The 18,063-nt window shown below is 39.9% G+C and overlaps 1 protein-coding gene across 16 annotated transcripts in view; it reads right to left on the reverse strand.

Moving 5' to 3' along the window:
• STN1 (STN1 subunit of CST complex) overlaps positions 1-18,063 on the reverse strand; it is a 56,020-nt gene that overhangs the window by 13,179 nt on the left and 24,778 nt on the right. For 7 of the 16 annotated variants that reach the window (XM_072621474.1, XM_072621479.1, XM_072621460.1 and 4 more), the window contains exons 5-9: positions 11,234-11,401; positions 9,732-9,855; positions 8,517-8,688; positions 3,749-3,871; positions 2,657-2,779 (exon numbers count right to left, since the gene is read on the reverse strand). In XM_072621474.1, coding sequence (XP_072477575.1) covers positions 2,657-2,779; positions 3,749-3,871; positions 8,517-8,688; positions 9,732-9,855; positions 11,234-11,401 — 710 coding nt within the window. The remainder of the gene's footprint in view (positions 1-2,656; positions 2,780-3,748; positions 3,872-8,516; positions 8,689-9,731; positions 9,856-11,233; positions 11,402-18,063) is intronic. The other 9 variants (XM_072621485.1, XM_072621487.1, XM_072621483.1 and 6 more) reach the window with 2 other exon arrangements.

Genomic DNA, 18,063 nt, shown 5'->3' on the forward strand with positions numbered 1-18,063 from the left:
CCATTTAATAAAATACTGCTGAAATGAACTGGCAATCAAATAAGGTAGTCTGGTTTGAACCAAACTTACAGAATAGCCCAAAGACTTCTGGAATAAAATCACAAGCTAAAACCTTCAAACCTTATGTGGTGGGAGAGTCAGCGATGGGGGTGGCGCTGTGTCTAAGAAATGAGTTCCAACCCCATGGATGCAGATCCTAATGATTCATAGGAAGAACTGGCAGCACCCCAGCCACTCCCTGCCGCCACTGCCAATTACCCACTCTGCTACTTCTCACAAGGAAGAGCTGCTCCTTACAGGCAGGGAGGCATGCGGAGTTCAAAGGACAGCAACGGAGTATGACCACAGGAACCACTGTCTACTAAAGACTCCACAAGGGGCAGCTACAGATTATGTGCGTTACAAAAGAGGCAGGTTTCTTAATCATCATAAGGGAGAGTTCTGAGCCCATTATCAGTGTTTACTCCTAAAACCGGGAAAAGATCCTTTCATTCGGGAGGTTTCAATATGTTCTGTTACACAAGAGGTTAGGCAGCACAGTGTAGTGGACAGACTACTAGATTTTGGAGACAGCTTTAAATCCATGATTCCATGTTTAAATTATTAAATGAAGATACTAAATTTCTCTAAATTCAGGAATCACTGAAAGAAATTAGCACCTGCTAAATTTTCTATCAAAAAGAATGATCCTTACGAATTATTTCCCAGCAGAGGTCCTCGCCTCCTACTTTGAGAAAATGAAGGTCATCTTGTCATGAGCTACCACTTCCCCTGGACTTCAACACCATAAAACCCCTTCACAGAATTCCCTATTCTCTCCTTTGTTGCAAAAGGTTTTTCCAGCTGGTAAGACCCAGACTTCTATTTGTGTCTTTGATCCCATTCTCTCTGCCTCTTCTAGGAGTTTGCTCCTTTAATCATTCCCCGGGTCTCTCATCTTTAATTTCTTAGGTACTAACTGCTTCTCTGCTGCCTACAAACATGCCCAGGTCATCCACATCCTTCAAAGGCACCTTTATTTGACCCTTGAAATTGGACATAAAATCTCTTCTCCTTTCTTTCACAGCCAAATTTCCAGAAAACAAAACAAACCACCTATACTCAATGCCAGCATTCCCACTTAACTCTCTTGTCTAGCTTCCACCCCCATCACTCAACACTCTCTTCAATGTTAGCAGTGTTCCTTTAATTGCTAAATCCAACAGCCTTTCCCAAGTCCTTACTTCCTTAATCTCTGTACTTTTACACACTGTCAACTATTCCCTCTCCTCTTAGAACCTTTCCTCTCTTGACATTGCTCACTGCTGTTCTCTCAGGCTCCTTTCCTGGCCATCGTCAATATCACACCTGCTACCTCCAGGTGTTGCCCAAAGCTCTGTCCTGAGCCCTCTTCTCCTGGCAAGCTTATCAATTACCATGACTTCAATGATCTCCCCATAGATGACTCCCAAATCTACATAATTTAATCTCTTTCTTGAAGTCAAATTCTCCATTAGCAATTAGCTGCTAGACATCTCCACACAGATGTCCCATAGGCGTCTCAAACTTAATATGTCTAAGTAAAAGACTTCATTATCTTCCCCCCAAACCTATCCATTCCTTCACATTTTCTTATTTTTGTTTTTCCCTCCAGTTGCTCAGGTTCACAAAGCTAAATTAATCCAAGAGTCTACCTTTTTCCTTATCAAGCATTTATTAATCAGTTGCCAAGTTTTATCACATCCATAACATCTTTTAAATCCATTTCTTTCTTTCCATTCACATAACCACCACTTTTGTCACTTCTTATCTAAACTACTGTAATAGCCTTCTAATTGGTCTCCTGGCTTCTAGTCTCTCTCTTCATCAATCCATTTTCCAAGCAGCTGCTAAAATAATCCTCCCAAAGCACAGGTCTTACCATATCACTTCCCTGCTCAAAAATCTCCAGTATTATTTCTGGCATAAACAAAAACTCCTTGGCCTAGCATTTAAAGCCCATCGCAATCTGGTTCTTCTTTTCCTTAGAAGACTTAGCTTACATTCTTTTCCTTTACACATTCTCCATTCCAGTCAAATTGCCCTACATGTTGTTCTCTCAATACCATGCCCCAAAATGTGGAATGTCTTCCCTCCCTATGTATCCATCTTTTCAATGCTCAGATGGGGGGGGGGGGGGGGAAATACCTCTTACAGGAAGCCTTTACTACTCCCCTTAGGTGTCAATGTCCAATTACCCTAGGATCATAGATTCAGAGCTGGAAGGGACATTAGGAGTCACTCAATTTTACAGGTGAAGAAACTGAGGGGTAGAAAAAATTAAGCAAACTAGCCAAGGTCACGCCGGGAATAAGTGGCAGAGGCAGGAAGTAAGGTCTTCTGTCAGCAAATCCAGTGTTCTTTCCACTGCATCAAGTACTTCTCCCAGAGATAACAGCTCTTTGGGGACAGGGAATATCTCATGTTTGTATTTGTGTCTGCAGACCTCACCCAAACGGGATGCTTAACCTTGAATTCACTGCTTTACTGGCTAAGCTTTTACCTCAGACCGATCAAAGCATGAAGTCCTCTTTAGTAGGGCCCAATTCTGGATACTCTACAAGTTGAGACCCAGCTTTTGGCTAATAAGGCTGGGTCTTGAAGTATTAGAATAAGGATAGTATTGCAGCTCTCTTACATAGTACAGGTCAGTAAAGTCATGCGTTTTCTGGAAGACGATTCCCTTTTTCCGCAGTAATCGTATAGCTTCCTTAAATAGGTTGTGAATTGCTTTGGAAGTTGGACGGCTTTCTAAATTTGCCTGTGGAAAGAAAATAATCAGAAAAAAAAAACGAAACGAAACCTTGAAAGAAACTCCACTGTGGTATGCCTAGGAGCAATCTCCCAAACCAGCTGGCTTCTGAGTTGATCCGATGGGATTGTTCTACACTGAGTCAAAAAACAAAGGTGTCCACGAGAACCTGAACTGGGCAGGTTGGCAGGAGTGGTATGTGAGAAGGTTAGGGAGAACATTCTTCTACAGCTGTTGGACAAGGAAACTACTCTGAAACTTAGCTGTAGGGTTTTTGTTTTGAAACCACCATGCAAAAAACCTCAAGGCAATCCCACTGTCTTTAAATTCCTCTTTGCCAGTGACAAAGACTTGATGCTAGTTTCAACTGTAACACTTACTAGCTATGTTTCCCTGTTCTCATCACAGAATGAGAATTGTACAGTGGGAAGGGACCTTAGAGGTCATCTAGTCTGACCCCTCCTTGTTTCACAGAGAAAAGTGAGTACAGAGAAGTTAGGCAACTTGCCCAAAGTCCAAAGTGGCAGAGCCAAGATGAGTACCCAGATCCTCTGACTGACTGCAGAGTTCTTTCTGTTATACGAAAGTCTCCAAGGTTCACAAATTCTGAACTGAAAGGGACCTTAGAATTCACTTAGTCCGACTCCCTCATTTTAAAGATGAAGAAACTGGGTCCAGGGGTAAGTGTAGTAGAAGACAGAATCAAATCTAGGTCCCTTGATTACAAATCTAGTATTCTTTCCCCCTGCAGCAGACCTTCCTCGCTTCTCACTTCCTCTGAATTTCAGTTTCTTCATCTGTAAAATAAAGATAATATGTTACTATTTCTTAGGGTTGTTGTCAGGAAAGTACTTTGTGAACCTTAAAGAACTGTATCCACAATTCTCTGGTTCCCACACAGGACTCTAGTATCTTATAAACATGAGTTGTGGCCACTCATCATAAACTCCCAAGGATCTCAAAGAACTGGATACATACCGCAACAATCCTGGAAAGGTCATTCTCTAGAAAGGAATGGTTGGGTCCAGAGCTGTGAAGGAACCTGACAAAGACCATCTGGAGTGTTAAGGTCAGGAGGGTGGCCAGGGACAGGTCTGAATACTATATAGGAAACGGATGAAGAACAACATAAAAGAGAAACAGAAGAACTTAGAAAGAAGTATTTCCTATTTCCCCTCTGATATCCTGGTTCTCAACATCTTTTCAGTTAAGCTGAGTAGCGGTGTGGCAGAACAGAAAGGAAGTTACACCTGGAGTCAGGAGAGATATGGGTTCAAGTTCCACCTCAGACAACAGACTAGCTGTGTGATCAGGGGCAAACGCTTCACTTTTCAGAGCACAGTTTTGCATCTACTGTGGGGGGAAAGTTGTAGTAAGACAGTATCTGTAAAGTGTTTTCTAAATCTAACGTCAGTTATAATAGTTGTTCTTCTAGTGCAAAGAGGGACAGTCTGAAATCAGCAAGGTTTGGGTTCAAATCAAGCTTCTGATTTGCCATGGCTATGTGTATAACCAAGAAGCAAGTCATTTAGCCTCCTGGTGCACTGGACTGTACTCTAAGTGACAGAAGAAGGGCTACCATGCATCCTTGGAGGTAGTTTCTTCCTTGGGAGTTTCCCACAGCAATGAAATCACAGGTTCAGATTTTGTAGAAACCACCATTCTCTAAGAAAAGGCTTTATCTCAAGGGCCAGCCAAAGACACCATTTTACATTCCTAAAATAGCCTGGGTATTTCCTCTTGCTGCCCAGCTAGAGCTCTGGGCCCCTCCCATATTCCAATTAAAAGGGTTATTTCCTCCTTGTCATTCAGATGAAGATATCCAGTTTATTTCAACAACAGGAAAAGCTGCTGGCAAAGGAATTCTCTCTCAAGACTCCGACCAATTTTTAAGGTGAAAGAAATGAATCCAAAAAAGCAAAAAGGACAAAGTACTGAAGAAGTACCACCGTGAGCCAGTTCAATTTCATGCCAAAGCCCCTCCTGTAAAGGGAGTGAATTAAGAGAATTTTGTGTGTGCAGACCTGAGCTACGAAAGGAAAGGCCTCAAGAGGGGCAGGAAAGAAGACTTCTGAAGGGTCATCTAGCATGGCCTCAGGGACCTCACACCCACGGCTTTCTAAGAAAGGACTCCACCCAGCCAGGGATTTCTGTAGCTAATAAATATTATGGGTGGCCCAAAGTATCTTCTTATATTAAGGCTGACTTAGCATGTAACTCTTATGTGATCTAACTGATTCACTGGCATACTCAGTCTCCAGCCTGTTTTGAAACTAAAAATGTTCCAAATAAATGCCAGAGGGGGGTCCATTTTCCAGACAGGCAAGAGAATGATCTGGTGATATCCCACTGACATTGGCTAGGTGTAGGAGTACAATATTCCAGGGTCACAAATTCTGACATTTGGGGGTGGGAGTGGGAGGTGGCAACATTCTTCTTCATCTTCACGGATCCTCTTACTCATAATGATCATAATGAACCAAAAGAATCATCATTTTGTAGCAATCATCAAAATTCCGTGCAATCTTGATTCAGTAACACTTCATAAAAGCTCATTTTAAGAGTATGAATTCTACTGGCCAAGCATTTTAAATATTTTACTGAGGCTGAAATTTCCTGATCAGAATTGGTAATACAGTAACTGCTTTTAATGATGATTGCTGGGTACTGCCTAGTTAGCTAAATGATATACAGCAGACAATGTGGCCTACTAGATATAGTACGGGAGTCAGGAAATCCTGGGTTCAAATTCTGCTTTGGACATTTATTAGCTGAGTGACCCTGGGTGATCCAATTAACCTCTTTGAACCTCACTTTCCTCATCTGCCAAACAGAGATAATACTTAAATGTGACACTGGATAGTAAATGTTTTGTAGACTTTAAAGTACCATGTGAACGTCAGGTATTACTATTATTGTGATTACAGACAATATACAAGACATGGTTGCCACTTTTAGACACATAACAGAAAGATATTTTTAAAAAATCAGTTTGAATCATGCATACAAGTGAGCCCTAACAGAAAAAGCTTTTTGTAAACATTAACAGTGTGTGAAATGTCCGCTCCAACCTAGCCTCAGATGACCTAAATGCATATTTGCCTGTCCTGATTATAAACAGCCCAGGGTCCAAAGCATAGGCAGCTTTCCAATGAGTACAACAGCTGCATTCCTGTCTTGGACAAAAAGATAAAGGCCAATGGATGAGGTATGGGACATGGAAAACAATCCAACAATAAAAAGCAGCTGTTACACTACGTGGGGTAACCCTTGCCTTGTGCCCTTTAATGCAGCTCAGCAACTGGGTCCAGGATCCCCAAACACTTAAAAGTTCTCATTGTCAAACTTAATATTCATCATGTGGCAAAGAACGATTCTTGAAATTAATTAAAACGTGAAGTTATTAAGCAAATTCAGTTGATTATACTTGTACTCAGTGTTAAAACTTAAAAAAAAAATTTTTTTTTAATGAAAACAAACAACCGTTCTGTAAGCTGTGCTGTCCATAGTGAGGCCACTAGAAATGAGACTCTCCTTCCTCTGCTTCTAAACTCCAGGCTGTCATTAAGCCTTTGTGGAAAGCTCCCATTTGTGCCACAAAAGAAAAGAGCAGCAGATCTAGGGTTACATCAGATTTCACCACTGATCAGTGGCTTTATTTTTCAGGTACTCACTAAGCAGAATTTAATCACACTGATCTCCCTAACTGGAGTAATATGAGGGGAAGATTCATGAATGATTGAAAAACTTTTAAAAGACAACAAGAGGATCTACTTCGAATGCTAAATTTCCATTAGAACACATTACAATGGGCAGACAGAGTAGATGGTACAGTGCTTTAAAGACATCAACTCAGAGGTGCCTGAGGAAAAAAAAAAACCTCTTGAGGAGAAAAGAGTCATTTGAATTTCACAATATAAAAATTAAGTCTGATTGTAGCTCTTAGAAAAAAGCTCGTTTCATCTGGAGAACATGGTCTTCATATTTCTTTTTGGGCTACAAAAATTCACTTCCAAAGTACCCCATCTTCTGCTATAGTCACCAGATGTTCTGTGAAACCAATCTGGAAACAGCTTCTTTATAATGATTTAATTTGGAAAAGTTCAGTGGATGACAGAAGAGTGAGAAGGTACTAGGGAGTTAGCACCCCTTAATCTCTCCAAAACACCCCAGAGAAATGCTGAAAACAAAATCTCTACAAACAACAGAAGTGAAACTTTACTTTACAGACAGGGAGGAAATCAAAGAAATTCTGGTACAACTGAAAAATTCTACAGCAGATATGAGGTTCTATTTGAAGGCAGGAGATGGATATTTACAGTCTAATCATCCCTCATACGAAATTAGTTTATCAAGTACCTACTGTGTGTAAGGCACAAGAGGGTTTAGGGGAACAAAGGCAAAATGAAAAACAGGCTCTACAGTCAAAGAATTGATATTGTACTAGGAGGCTCCAGTTTGTAAAGAGGAAAACACCCCCCCCTACCTCTCCCACCCTCACCTCCACCCCCACCCCCACCCCCCCCAGATGATAAACTGAGAAGATGGAGGAGGGAGCACTAACCACTGGGGGAATTAAGAAAGGCTTCCTGTAGGGAGTAGCACATGAGACCAAACTTGACCAAAGGTACAGACCAGGTATGTATAAAAGTAGCAGTGAGGAGGGCATGTATCTCAGGCATTCAAGGCAGCCTGTACCAAGGCATGGAATCAGAAGACTGAATGTAGGGTTCAGGCAACAGCAAGTTATCTAGTTTGGCTGGAGTGTAGCTATAAAGAGGGAAGAAATATGTATTAAACCTGGAAGGATAGGCTGGAGAAAGATTGTGAAGAGCTTTAAGTGCTACGCAAGGAATACAAACTAACCTGATCCAAAGGGAAAGTGGAAAAATCCCATCAGAGGGAAAGAACAACTTCTTTCAGACCCAAGTAGTTTTCTATCAAAGACTTTTCAGAGGCTCAGTTTCCTCACCCATAAGATGAGGATAGCTTGCACTCCCTACCCCACAGGATTACAGTGAGGTAGGGAATGCAAACAGCTCAAGGTGGGCAGGCTGTAACATATCATGCAGAACTGAAGAGGAGAAGCTATGATAGGGTTATCAAGATGTATAACCAGAAAAACAGCACTGGGGATACAAATACACGCAGACAGAGAAATCCTGCGTTCAAGGAACTTCTATTCTAATGGGGAAAGATGACACAGAAAAGAGAGCAGAAAAGGGAAGAAGGGGTTTGGGGAGGATGGGATTTTAAAGTCTAGAAAGTCAGGACCAGGAGCAGGGCCAGGAAGGCAGAGTGAGTGTAGGAAGATTCACTGAAGCACCTTGTAGGTTTGAGATGAGGGAAGTAGTTTGTAAATTACAAAGTGCTACATAAAAACATGAGCTATTATTATTGTTGCTGGACTGATAACTATCCACTCTCTTCCATTCTGCCTTATCTGGAATCCACTGAGATTAAAAGCCCATTTCAATGGGCATCTAATTACTTTAATAGCAGGTAAATCCTTAGATTGTTTTTTTCCTACCCACACAGAATTGAATCAGGTGAAAAACTGGTTCATTGTCATCTCAGACTTCCCTGTGGCCAGGTATATGACTGAGATGGAAAGAAGGCCCCAAATAAACCACAGTTCTCCCTGCCTGCAGTTTGGCGATAGAGCACTCAATCCCAACAGGAACACCAGTACTTCATCTCCAGTTTGGGAGCATGGCTGTGATGGCATTCTTTAGAAAGTCCTCACCTGTTCAGAGCAGGATCTGTCAACAACAGGCTGATTGGCTGGAGCCATCAAAGAATCCACGGCTTCTAGCTCTTGTTGGTAAAAGCTTTGCACTTTGTTCTCAACAAGGAAGTCTTGGATTTTTTCACTCAGCAAACCTGTCTGACTAGAAAGGTCCAAGGTACCTGGATTGCTGTAGTAAGAGAACGAATTTTAGAAAATTTCAGGAAAACACCAAGAGCATCTTGCACATCTTTGTTATGCTTTTTCTAGAAAACATATGTGCATTCCAGAAATATGTGTGTGTATATAGAACATATATGTGTGCGTGTTTAAACATACACATGCACATATGGGTTTTTTTAAAAAAATCAACAAAAGCACAGTACTCTAAAATAAAATATAGTACCATTAACTTCATAAAACGTGCAACTGGAAATTAAGGGATTCAAACCAAGATCCGAGTATCAGGGGCAAGTTCTTGAAACAACCCTGAAGCTACCCTGACAAAAACATTTCCCTTCTTGAAAGCTCAAAACTGGCTCTTAAACTTGCAATTTAGTGATTCATGTGAAAAGTGCTACATCTTGATATTCATTACTTTACATATCAGGAGGCAGTGTGATACAGTAGGTAGAGAGCTGGTCTCAGAGTCTGGAAAAACTGAGTTTAAGTTTCACCTCTAACATCCTGGCCATAAAACCCTCAGCAAGTCACTTACCCTCTAAGTACCTGAGGTAACTGACTCTCTAAGACCTGACACTGCAGAGAAAGTGCTAATCTATACTGGGATCATGAAGAGTTAGGCATGACTGAAAAAAGACTGAACAACAACAAATTTTTATTTAACATGTACTACGTCACAGGGCCAAAAAACCCCCTTATGACCAATTTTCCTAAGTACTAACAAATACAGTTTTAAAAATTTTATTTTTATAATTAATATCTTTTGTTTTTATATATATCCCTTGCCTCCTGCCTACCCAGGAAGAGAGTCATTCCTTTATAAAAAGTTTTTAAAAATAAAGAGAAAAAAACAGGTCAGCAAAACCAATTTAATATACCTATCATGTCCACCAGCATATGTGCTATTATTCCATATGTCACAGTCCTCCACCTCTTAAAGGAGGCGAGTAAAGGACATTTTCTCAACTCTTCGCTGGTGTCAAGGCTATAGTTACACAAGTGAACTCATACTGCTGTGCACATTTTAAACGGTGATTAGCAACTGCTTACCTTACCGGCTCTTCTTTTACTACTGTGCCATTTGGAAACGGCTGGTCATAAACTTTTCTGTAGATATCTGGAAGCTCCAACATTCTTGTAATCTGAACATTCCACACTGGATCATCCACCTTATCTATCAGGAGATGGAAAAAATGCCACAGCAATTACACAGAAGTCTATTCTCCCCCATGGCAAAGGCACTGCTTGGAGTAACAATAAATGAGGCCCTCAGTGGCTCTCCTAGTGGATCACACTAGGGGATCATTAATGTTGAGGCATACTAAATGGCTCCCAAGTGATCTCCATGAGGGAATACAACTCCTCTATTACTTAAGTGACTACCAGGGGAATGCTCTGGGACAGGGAAGAAGATCACAACAGGCTATGACTGTCAGCAAACCCTTGTGAGCAGGGTTTGCTCTCTCTTCTCTTCCTTCTTTCCTTCCTTCCATCCTTTGGATCTCCCTATCTCACCTAGGCTGGAACTGCAGGGGCTGCCTACGAACAGGCTTAATCCCACTGACTGGCACAGGAGCTTCCTCTTGCTCTGTTTCCATCCTGGGCCAGTTTTGCCTCTCTTTACACAACCTGGTAATACCAGTCTTCTAAGAGGTCATCCTGTTAATGCAGGACTTAGTGAAGATACTTGATCACCTTAGCCCACTGCAGCTCAGAACTCCTGACCTTGAGAGAACTGTCAATCTCAGTCTTCTCAGCAGGAGAGATTACAGGCAGGCCCTATCATTCCCTTCAAAAAGTGATTTTCACCTTTGAGATTTCCAAAGGAACAACTACGGGAGTCATGCAAAAAGTGTCTCACATATAAATCTTAAGCTATCATGTTTCTGATTGACCCATTTCTTTCTAAATGACCAGAGTTAATAATATACAGCAAGACTTAATCTCAATACATTCTACAAATTAATAAATATAACAAATTATAAATTTATACTTTATAATTTTTATTATAAACATATACTATAAATTAATATGCTCTACAAATGCAAAGTGAATTATCTAAAAGCTATTCAAATCCAAATCTGGAAGCATTTTCAGAGTTATGTATATCAGACATGACCAAAGCCAGGCACTGTGACTTGAGGACTAATCAGGGGTCAGGAAGACCGGGGTTCAGGTCCAGCCTCTGACCCATATTAGCTAGGTAATCATGGGCAAAACCTCGCAGAGGCAATGCTGACTGGAAGTCACAATCCTACATTCATGGAGGGAATTTACACACTGAGAATTCTCTATGTGGCTGAGCTCCCAACATCAATATTATTACCAAAAACCAATGCCAGTCTATTATCATCCTTAAAAATAAAATGAAGAAATGATGTCCCTCTGTAGAAATTTTAAACTAAACTGAATTTTAATTTAATTTTTTATTTTAAATGAAACTAAACTAAACCAAAATTTTAAATTAAACTGTAGTCAATTTAAGTTGCAAGTATCTTTTTTCTGAAAGATTTTTAAAAACTCCAATTTTAGCCAAAATAACCACTGCTTACAGTAACTGGAGGCATGGATCTCTCGTTGCTCTCTGTAGACACGGATATATCCTCTCATTCGAACAACATCCCCAATTTCCAATTTAGTTTTCTTATCTATGGTTTCTTGCAATTTCCTAAACAGTGAGGTTAAACTCTGCCCACCAGTTACACTGGAACAAACTTTAGCTACAAGAAGAAAACAAAAAAGAGAGACACACAAAAAAATCTTCACATATTCAAGGTCAACCTCCCCCACCCAGACAAGTATATACAGGAGCAGGGAGGGGAGGAATAGAATTTGGAATTCAAAACTTTAAAAAAAAAGTCAAAAATTGTTTTGACATGTAATTGAGAAAAAAATAAAAAATATATTTTATATTTATATATATTTATAGGTAATATAATTATATATAAATATATATTTATATATGTATTCATATGTTATATATGTACAGAAGAATATTTATTTTAAATATTAAGGAATATGTATGTCTTTATAATAAATACAAATACAAAATATCACGCCATCCTTCTTATGAGACATTCTGTGGAGAGTTTGTATTTAGTCTACAGTAATCTTGTTATATGTTCTATTGTTTTATATGCTAAGTATTCCACTTACATATGTCCTCATGCCTGCTGTATAACATTCTAATGTTCCCATGAGCTATGTATTTAGATTATTGTCTGTGACCATTCTGGTTCAGGCACTTACCATCTCTCTCTCAGATGACTACAATGGCCTCCTAATTGCCTCAAGTCTCTCTCCACTGCTAGGCATCCTCCCCACAGATGCCAAAGTGATTTTGCTAGGATACAGATCTGATCATGTCAGATCCTAGTCAATAAGGTCCAGCAGCTCCTTATTACATGTGGATCAAATATAAGCCCCTTATTAAAGGAGAGTAGGAGCATAATCAATCAACTGGTCAATAAGTATTTATTACGCACAGATGCTGTGCCCAGGATGTGCCAGGTGCCGTGCTAGTGATAAAAAGACAAAAGTGAACCAGTTCCTGCCCTCAAGGTGCTTACAGTTCATCTAGTTGAGGGGTGGAGAATGACAGCAACATATGTATCTATAGGCATATACAGAATACTTAACAGGCACAAGACCAAAAAGTCACTAGAAATTGAGGGGATCAGGAAATAGTTCATATAGAAGACAATGTTTGACTTGATTCTTGAAGGAAATAATTAACTAAGAAACTGAGGTAAGAAAGGAGAGCATTCCAGTAATGGAGGGCAGACAATGCAAAGAAAGTGTATGCAAACAGAGAGAAGGCTAGGTTTTCTAGAGGTGACTGACTGCGCAGGAAGGGGAGCAACTTTAAGTGGGGCTAGAAAGCTAGCTTGGGACCAGTTGTGAAGGGCTTTAAATTCCAAACAGAGGAGTTTATAGGTTATGTTAGAAACAACAGGAAGCTACTGGAGTTGGTTGAGACAGATCTCTGCTTGAGACCAACCTGCCAGCAGTATGAAAGAAGAAATGAAAGAAGACGTCTGAGGCAGGAACACCCGATGGGAAGTCAAGGCTTCACTCTAGGCAAAAGGTGATAAGGGCCTGAATGAAGGTGATGGTACATAACAGAAGTGAGAAGAACTGGGGGAATGAGGGAGAGAAAAGAAATGGCTCTTTCTAGGTCACAGGCTTTTTCTCCAGAACTCAATCATTTCCTACATGGACTTATAACTGAGGAGGTGTTTACCTACCACTGTAACTAGCTCACTCCAGTACTAGGAGTAGTACTTCCCCCAAATGAAGGTACTGTAAGGCTTGGTAGGGAAAGGGAAGCCATGTGGAGCCAGGCATGGGAATGCAGCCAAGGTTCCCACGCTTGTCCTTAATGTTTTCTGAAAAGTTCAGCATTCCAAGGTCGATCCCTACCTCCTCCCACGAGTCACTGAGGTATCCCCTTCTCACTGTGTTGGAGAGAGAAAGGCAGGGAAACTGCTGGAAGGAAAATCTTCTTCTATTTTGCTTAAGATATAAGGGGAATGAAGAGGTATTGAACTCAAATTGAAACCTGTAGGCTAGGATAAAGGTTTTGAGGGTAGAATGAGAGTTTTCTGTTTTTATTTTTTTCTCATTGTTCACTTTGCATTTCTATTTTAAGTATATTGCTCTTTCGTTACATTACTACCATGCTGTGTGTAACTGGTTGGTGAGATTCAGGAGAGAATTGGCACTCTGGAATAACAGAACTGGGCAGTCAAAACCAGTTCCAGGGACCCATAACTTGTGAAATCTTATATGTGTAACACTGGGATGTTGTATATGAAAAAGAAGAGAGCCTAGTGCAGTAAATATTAAACTATAAACTGCTTAAACATATACAATTTTCCTCCTCTTGGCTAACATTCATAGAGTTGTGTTTAAATAGCTGTAATCAATTTTATTCATTTCAAACCAATGGTACTACAGCTTAACTCATGGGTAATTTGTATAGATTTGCTGATGACAAAGAAGGGGAAACTAAGAAGGGGCCCATCATTTGAGGGGCAGCTGAAGTAATTTTGGCATGTAAAAACTACTGTGCAGTAAAAAATGGCAAAAGGGGCAGTAGCTTCAGAAAACCTTGGGAAAACTTGTATGAACAGATGCAGAATGAATTGAACAGAATCCAGAGAACAATTTGACACTATTAAATAATAACAACTATTAATAATGATACTACTAAAAAAACTGAAAGATTTAAGGATTCTGATCAATGCAATGATCAACCATAATTTCAGATGACTAATAATAAAGCATGCTACCCACCCCCAAGAGAGACGATAGAGTCAGAGAGCAGAACGAAACATCTATATTTTTGATGTGGTCAATGTGAGAATTTTCTTGGTTTAACTAGAAATATTTGTTACATCTGCCTCCCCACTACCACCATGGGGTTGAGCAGGAGGGAGGAAAAAAAATCAATATTTCATCATTAAAAAATTAATTTAATTATAAAAATAAACTCTTACCATCTAATGGAATATCACGAAAAAGAACAGTGAGTTTAGGGTCAAAAGTTATGGGGTCTATAGTCCTGTTCTTTCAGTGTCTGTGTGTAAAATCTTGACAGGTCTGGCCAAGGTAGGAAGGGGAATGAATAGTTCATAGGAAACAACTGAATCCAAAGGCAGTGACTGTCCCAGAACTTCAGGCAGGGCAGTGAAGGGAGCAAGACAAGGGAGCAGGGAGCTGATGCATGCTGGATCAAAATGGACCCATTTGGTGGGGAGAATACATGCAATGAGAATCTGTGAGAAGCACAGTGCAGCTGCAACCCGCAGTGTTTGGTCTTGGCTCTCCTCCCCCTTGTGTCACCACTGTGCTCCAAGAGACTGTTCCTCATGTCTGCTGGTCCAGGGTCATGGCTCACACTCTAATGGTTAGCCCTCAGAAAACCTCTGAGACAGAAAGGAGGACTTAAATGATGAAGCTGGGGTGCTCTATGAATTATACTAGCTAAGCTACTCAGAGAAGGGTGAGCATTGAGCACAAGTGACAATTGCAATTGGGGTCCCCTGTCACTCTGAATGGTCTAGATGAGGGGTGGAGAGGGCAGGAAATTGCAGCCATTACCAACTCAGCTCAGCAGGGACACAGTGAATGCCCCTCCCATACCAGCTGCTCCAAGTGAGCATCTGATTATATCCCTGTCCATTTCCTGGTGACAGGATAAGACATTTGCCTTCCTTGGGTAATGTCAGAAAGTCTTCAAAACCAGCCTTTGCAACTGATAAAGCACAAACTGCTTTTGTTACTGGGAAATTAAGAGTCTGCACTTGACAGACTAGTGCCCTTGAGGGAGGAGGGAAGTCCTCTTTGCTCAGGACTATCAAACTCTTGAGGCTGAGTTCTGGACAACGTCTGAATTGGTGATACTGTAGTTTCCATGCTGATATATGGTGGGCAGTCGCTCTATTGTTCACACATATTAACAAGTTTCACCAACTTATAGCCACTTGAGGATAACAGACATTTTTAAGGAGGGATTAATCAAGTCAAAGCAAAAGCAGAATTGTAGAGGTAGATAAGCAGTAAGATACTTCTGAACCCTTTCTTCTCGGGCCCAAGTGGCAGGAGACCACAGCAGAATACTGCATACACTGTCAAATATGGTCACTGTATGGGGTGCTTTTGTTCAATTGTTTTTCTTTGTTACATGAGAAGATTAGACTTTGGCGGGTGGTTGAGAGTCCATATATTTCCAGAAATGGTTGGAATGTAAAAACAAAAGGCATCAGTACAAGTGTTTTTAATAAAGGCTTTTTTTTTTTTGAGGCAGGGCATCTCTCTCCAGAAAATCTGGTATGTCTGATGTGTCTAGCTGCTAGCTCCCTATTCAACATCCAGGTTGAAATATAAAATTCTGTTTGGCTTTTAAAACCTATAGTAGTAGCCAGGCCTTTCTATTTTTTCAGTCTTCTTATAGCTTACTCTCCTTCAAATACTGTGGGTCCAGAGGCTCTGGTCTCCTAGCTGTTCCATTCACAGGTTTCAACTCCATGCATTTTCACCGGCTATCAGTTGTGCCCATGTCTGAAACTCTCCCATCCTCACTTCCCTGGCTTCCTTCAAGTGTTGGCCAAGGTCCCGCCTTCTGCAAAGAGACGCTTTTTCTGATCTTCCTTAATCTTAGTACCTTCCTTCTGAGACTCCCAATATCTCACATTCTCTCTCTCTCTTTTTCTCCTTCCTGCACCCCCCTCCACATATATATAGGCCTATATAGGTATGTATCTATATAGGTACATGCATACATATGTATGTGTATATATAGAGATGAGAATACAGACATACATAAATGTCTATATATTATAGAGTTTATAGTTTATAGTTTTTGTGTCTTTTCTTCTCCATTACAACATGAGCTCCTTGAGAACAGATGATGGTTTTATCTTTCCTTATATTCTTAGCATGTAGCATATTGCCTGGTGCATGGTATTGCTGTCTGACTCTTCATGACCTTGTATCAAGTTTTCTAGGCAAAGATAGATACTGGAGTGATTTTCCATTTCCTTCTGCAGTGGTTTAAGCCAAACAGAGATTAAGTGACTTTCTCAGGAATAACAGCTAATAAGTGTCTGAGGCTAGATTTGAACTCAGGTCTACTTCAGGCCCAGAGCTCTATCCACTGAGCCACTTATGCCTCCACTAAGTAAGCACTATTTAATAAATGTTTCTTGACTTGATAAAAACAGAAACACCAGAAGAAGAGTTGAATTTAGGCCTAAGAAAAAATGAGAATATAGACAGTCAAAAAAGCACATATAGCAAAGGGCTGGATGATGTAAAGTTTGGCATTTATTTTTTAATTAATAAAATAAAAATCTTTCTTCCTCTCTCCCTGCTTGTCAAGATGTTATTTCTCAGATTCCTTTCCTCATACCAACCAAAAATAGCTCAATTTACATAGTCCTTTAGAAAGCAAGATTGTACACCCTCATTTGCTTGGTGGCCTGTGGTAATTTGAACTTCCTTGTGTGTTTATATATTTTACTTATTTTAAGTAGGCAAGGCAGCATGCCAAAGCGGTGAAAGAATTGGCCTCAATGCTGGGAAAACCTGTGTTCCTTACGGAACAATTTAATTTTACTATATACCTAGTCATCAAAAATAGATCTTCTTCCCTGGATCCCAAGAGAAAGAATCACAAGTGTCATGAAATAGTTTAATAAAATGTGGAGTCAAAATAGACATTAGAAAGAACATTCACATTAAGACCAATTTTAACAAAATATGGCATGAAGTATGGTTAGAAATTATTTCTTCCCAAAACTGTTATTCAAAGTTGTCCCAACATTATTTAATAAAATAATGATTCCTTAAACAGTATTATGGCAAATCCTTATCTGTTACCTACATAAGTCATAATAGTTTGAATTGATTCTATTCTAATCCATGAGTTGAGTTATCTGATTTTTAACCTAACAGAAAATAGTTTCAATAAATGTCACTTTCTAAGACGTTTATTGATCTAATGAGACACAGGTCCTCCAATTTCTTAGATGCTGACCAGGGTGTCCCAATCTGTGGACTCTGCGTATTTGGGCACCCACTGGGCTATTCCCAGGCATCTGCCAATCCGCAAATGGACATGACGGTCTCCACAGTCTGAATACTTTTGTTACATATCTATGGATTAGTATTCTTCAAAGCTATGTAAATACCGTTGAGTCATAAAATACAAGTCCATTTAAAAGCACTACTGAGTTTTTACTATCTTTTTCTCCAACCCTCTCCTCCCTTCTCTCCCTTCATACTTTCCTTCATTCCTTTATTTCTTTTTCTTTTCAGACATGAGAAACAACCAGTAGAGTGTTTTGTTCAGGAAACAACTGAAGCAATTCCAGCTAAACATATTTAAACAAGCTGCTGAAACAAAAAAAAAATAAGAAATAGATAAAAGAATGGACAGACTAACACCATTTCCCAAGGAAGTTTAACAGTTGTGAAAGAATCAATACACCAAGACCAAACAGTCCTAGTAACCATTTCTTTCAGGAAACACTTAACTTCTTGCTAATCAGAGACACACTGAAACTAAGGAAAATACCAATTCAAAACATAAACTCATCTGCAAAACCTATGAAAGAAGATGGTTGTAGAAGAGAAGCACTGCTTCCTAAAACCCCAAGAAAAAGTGGAGGTAGAGGAAAAAGCAAGTTTACAGAATGTTGAGAGACCTAAATTAACTAGACATTGGAGGCATTTGCTACTCAGTAGGGAAGAAGGTGTAGGATCCGAGTTCAAATACCAGCTCTACCATTATTATCTGTGTTATCTTAGAGAAAATGTCTTAAATTTTCTGGATTGAGTTTTTTCATCTATAAAATGAAAGGGCTGGATCAGATGA

This window comes from Notamacropus eugenii, chromosome 1 (assembly GCF_028372415.1).
Source record: "Notamacropus eugenii isolate mMacEug1 chromosome 1, mMacEug1.pri_v2, whole genome shotgun sequence".
Taxonomy (NCBI): Eukaryota; Metazoa; Chordata; class Mammalia; order Diprotodontia; family Macropodidae; genus Notamacropus; species Notamacropus eugenii.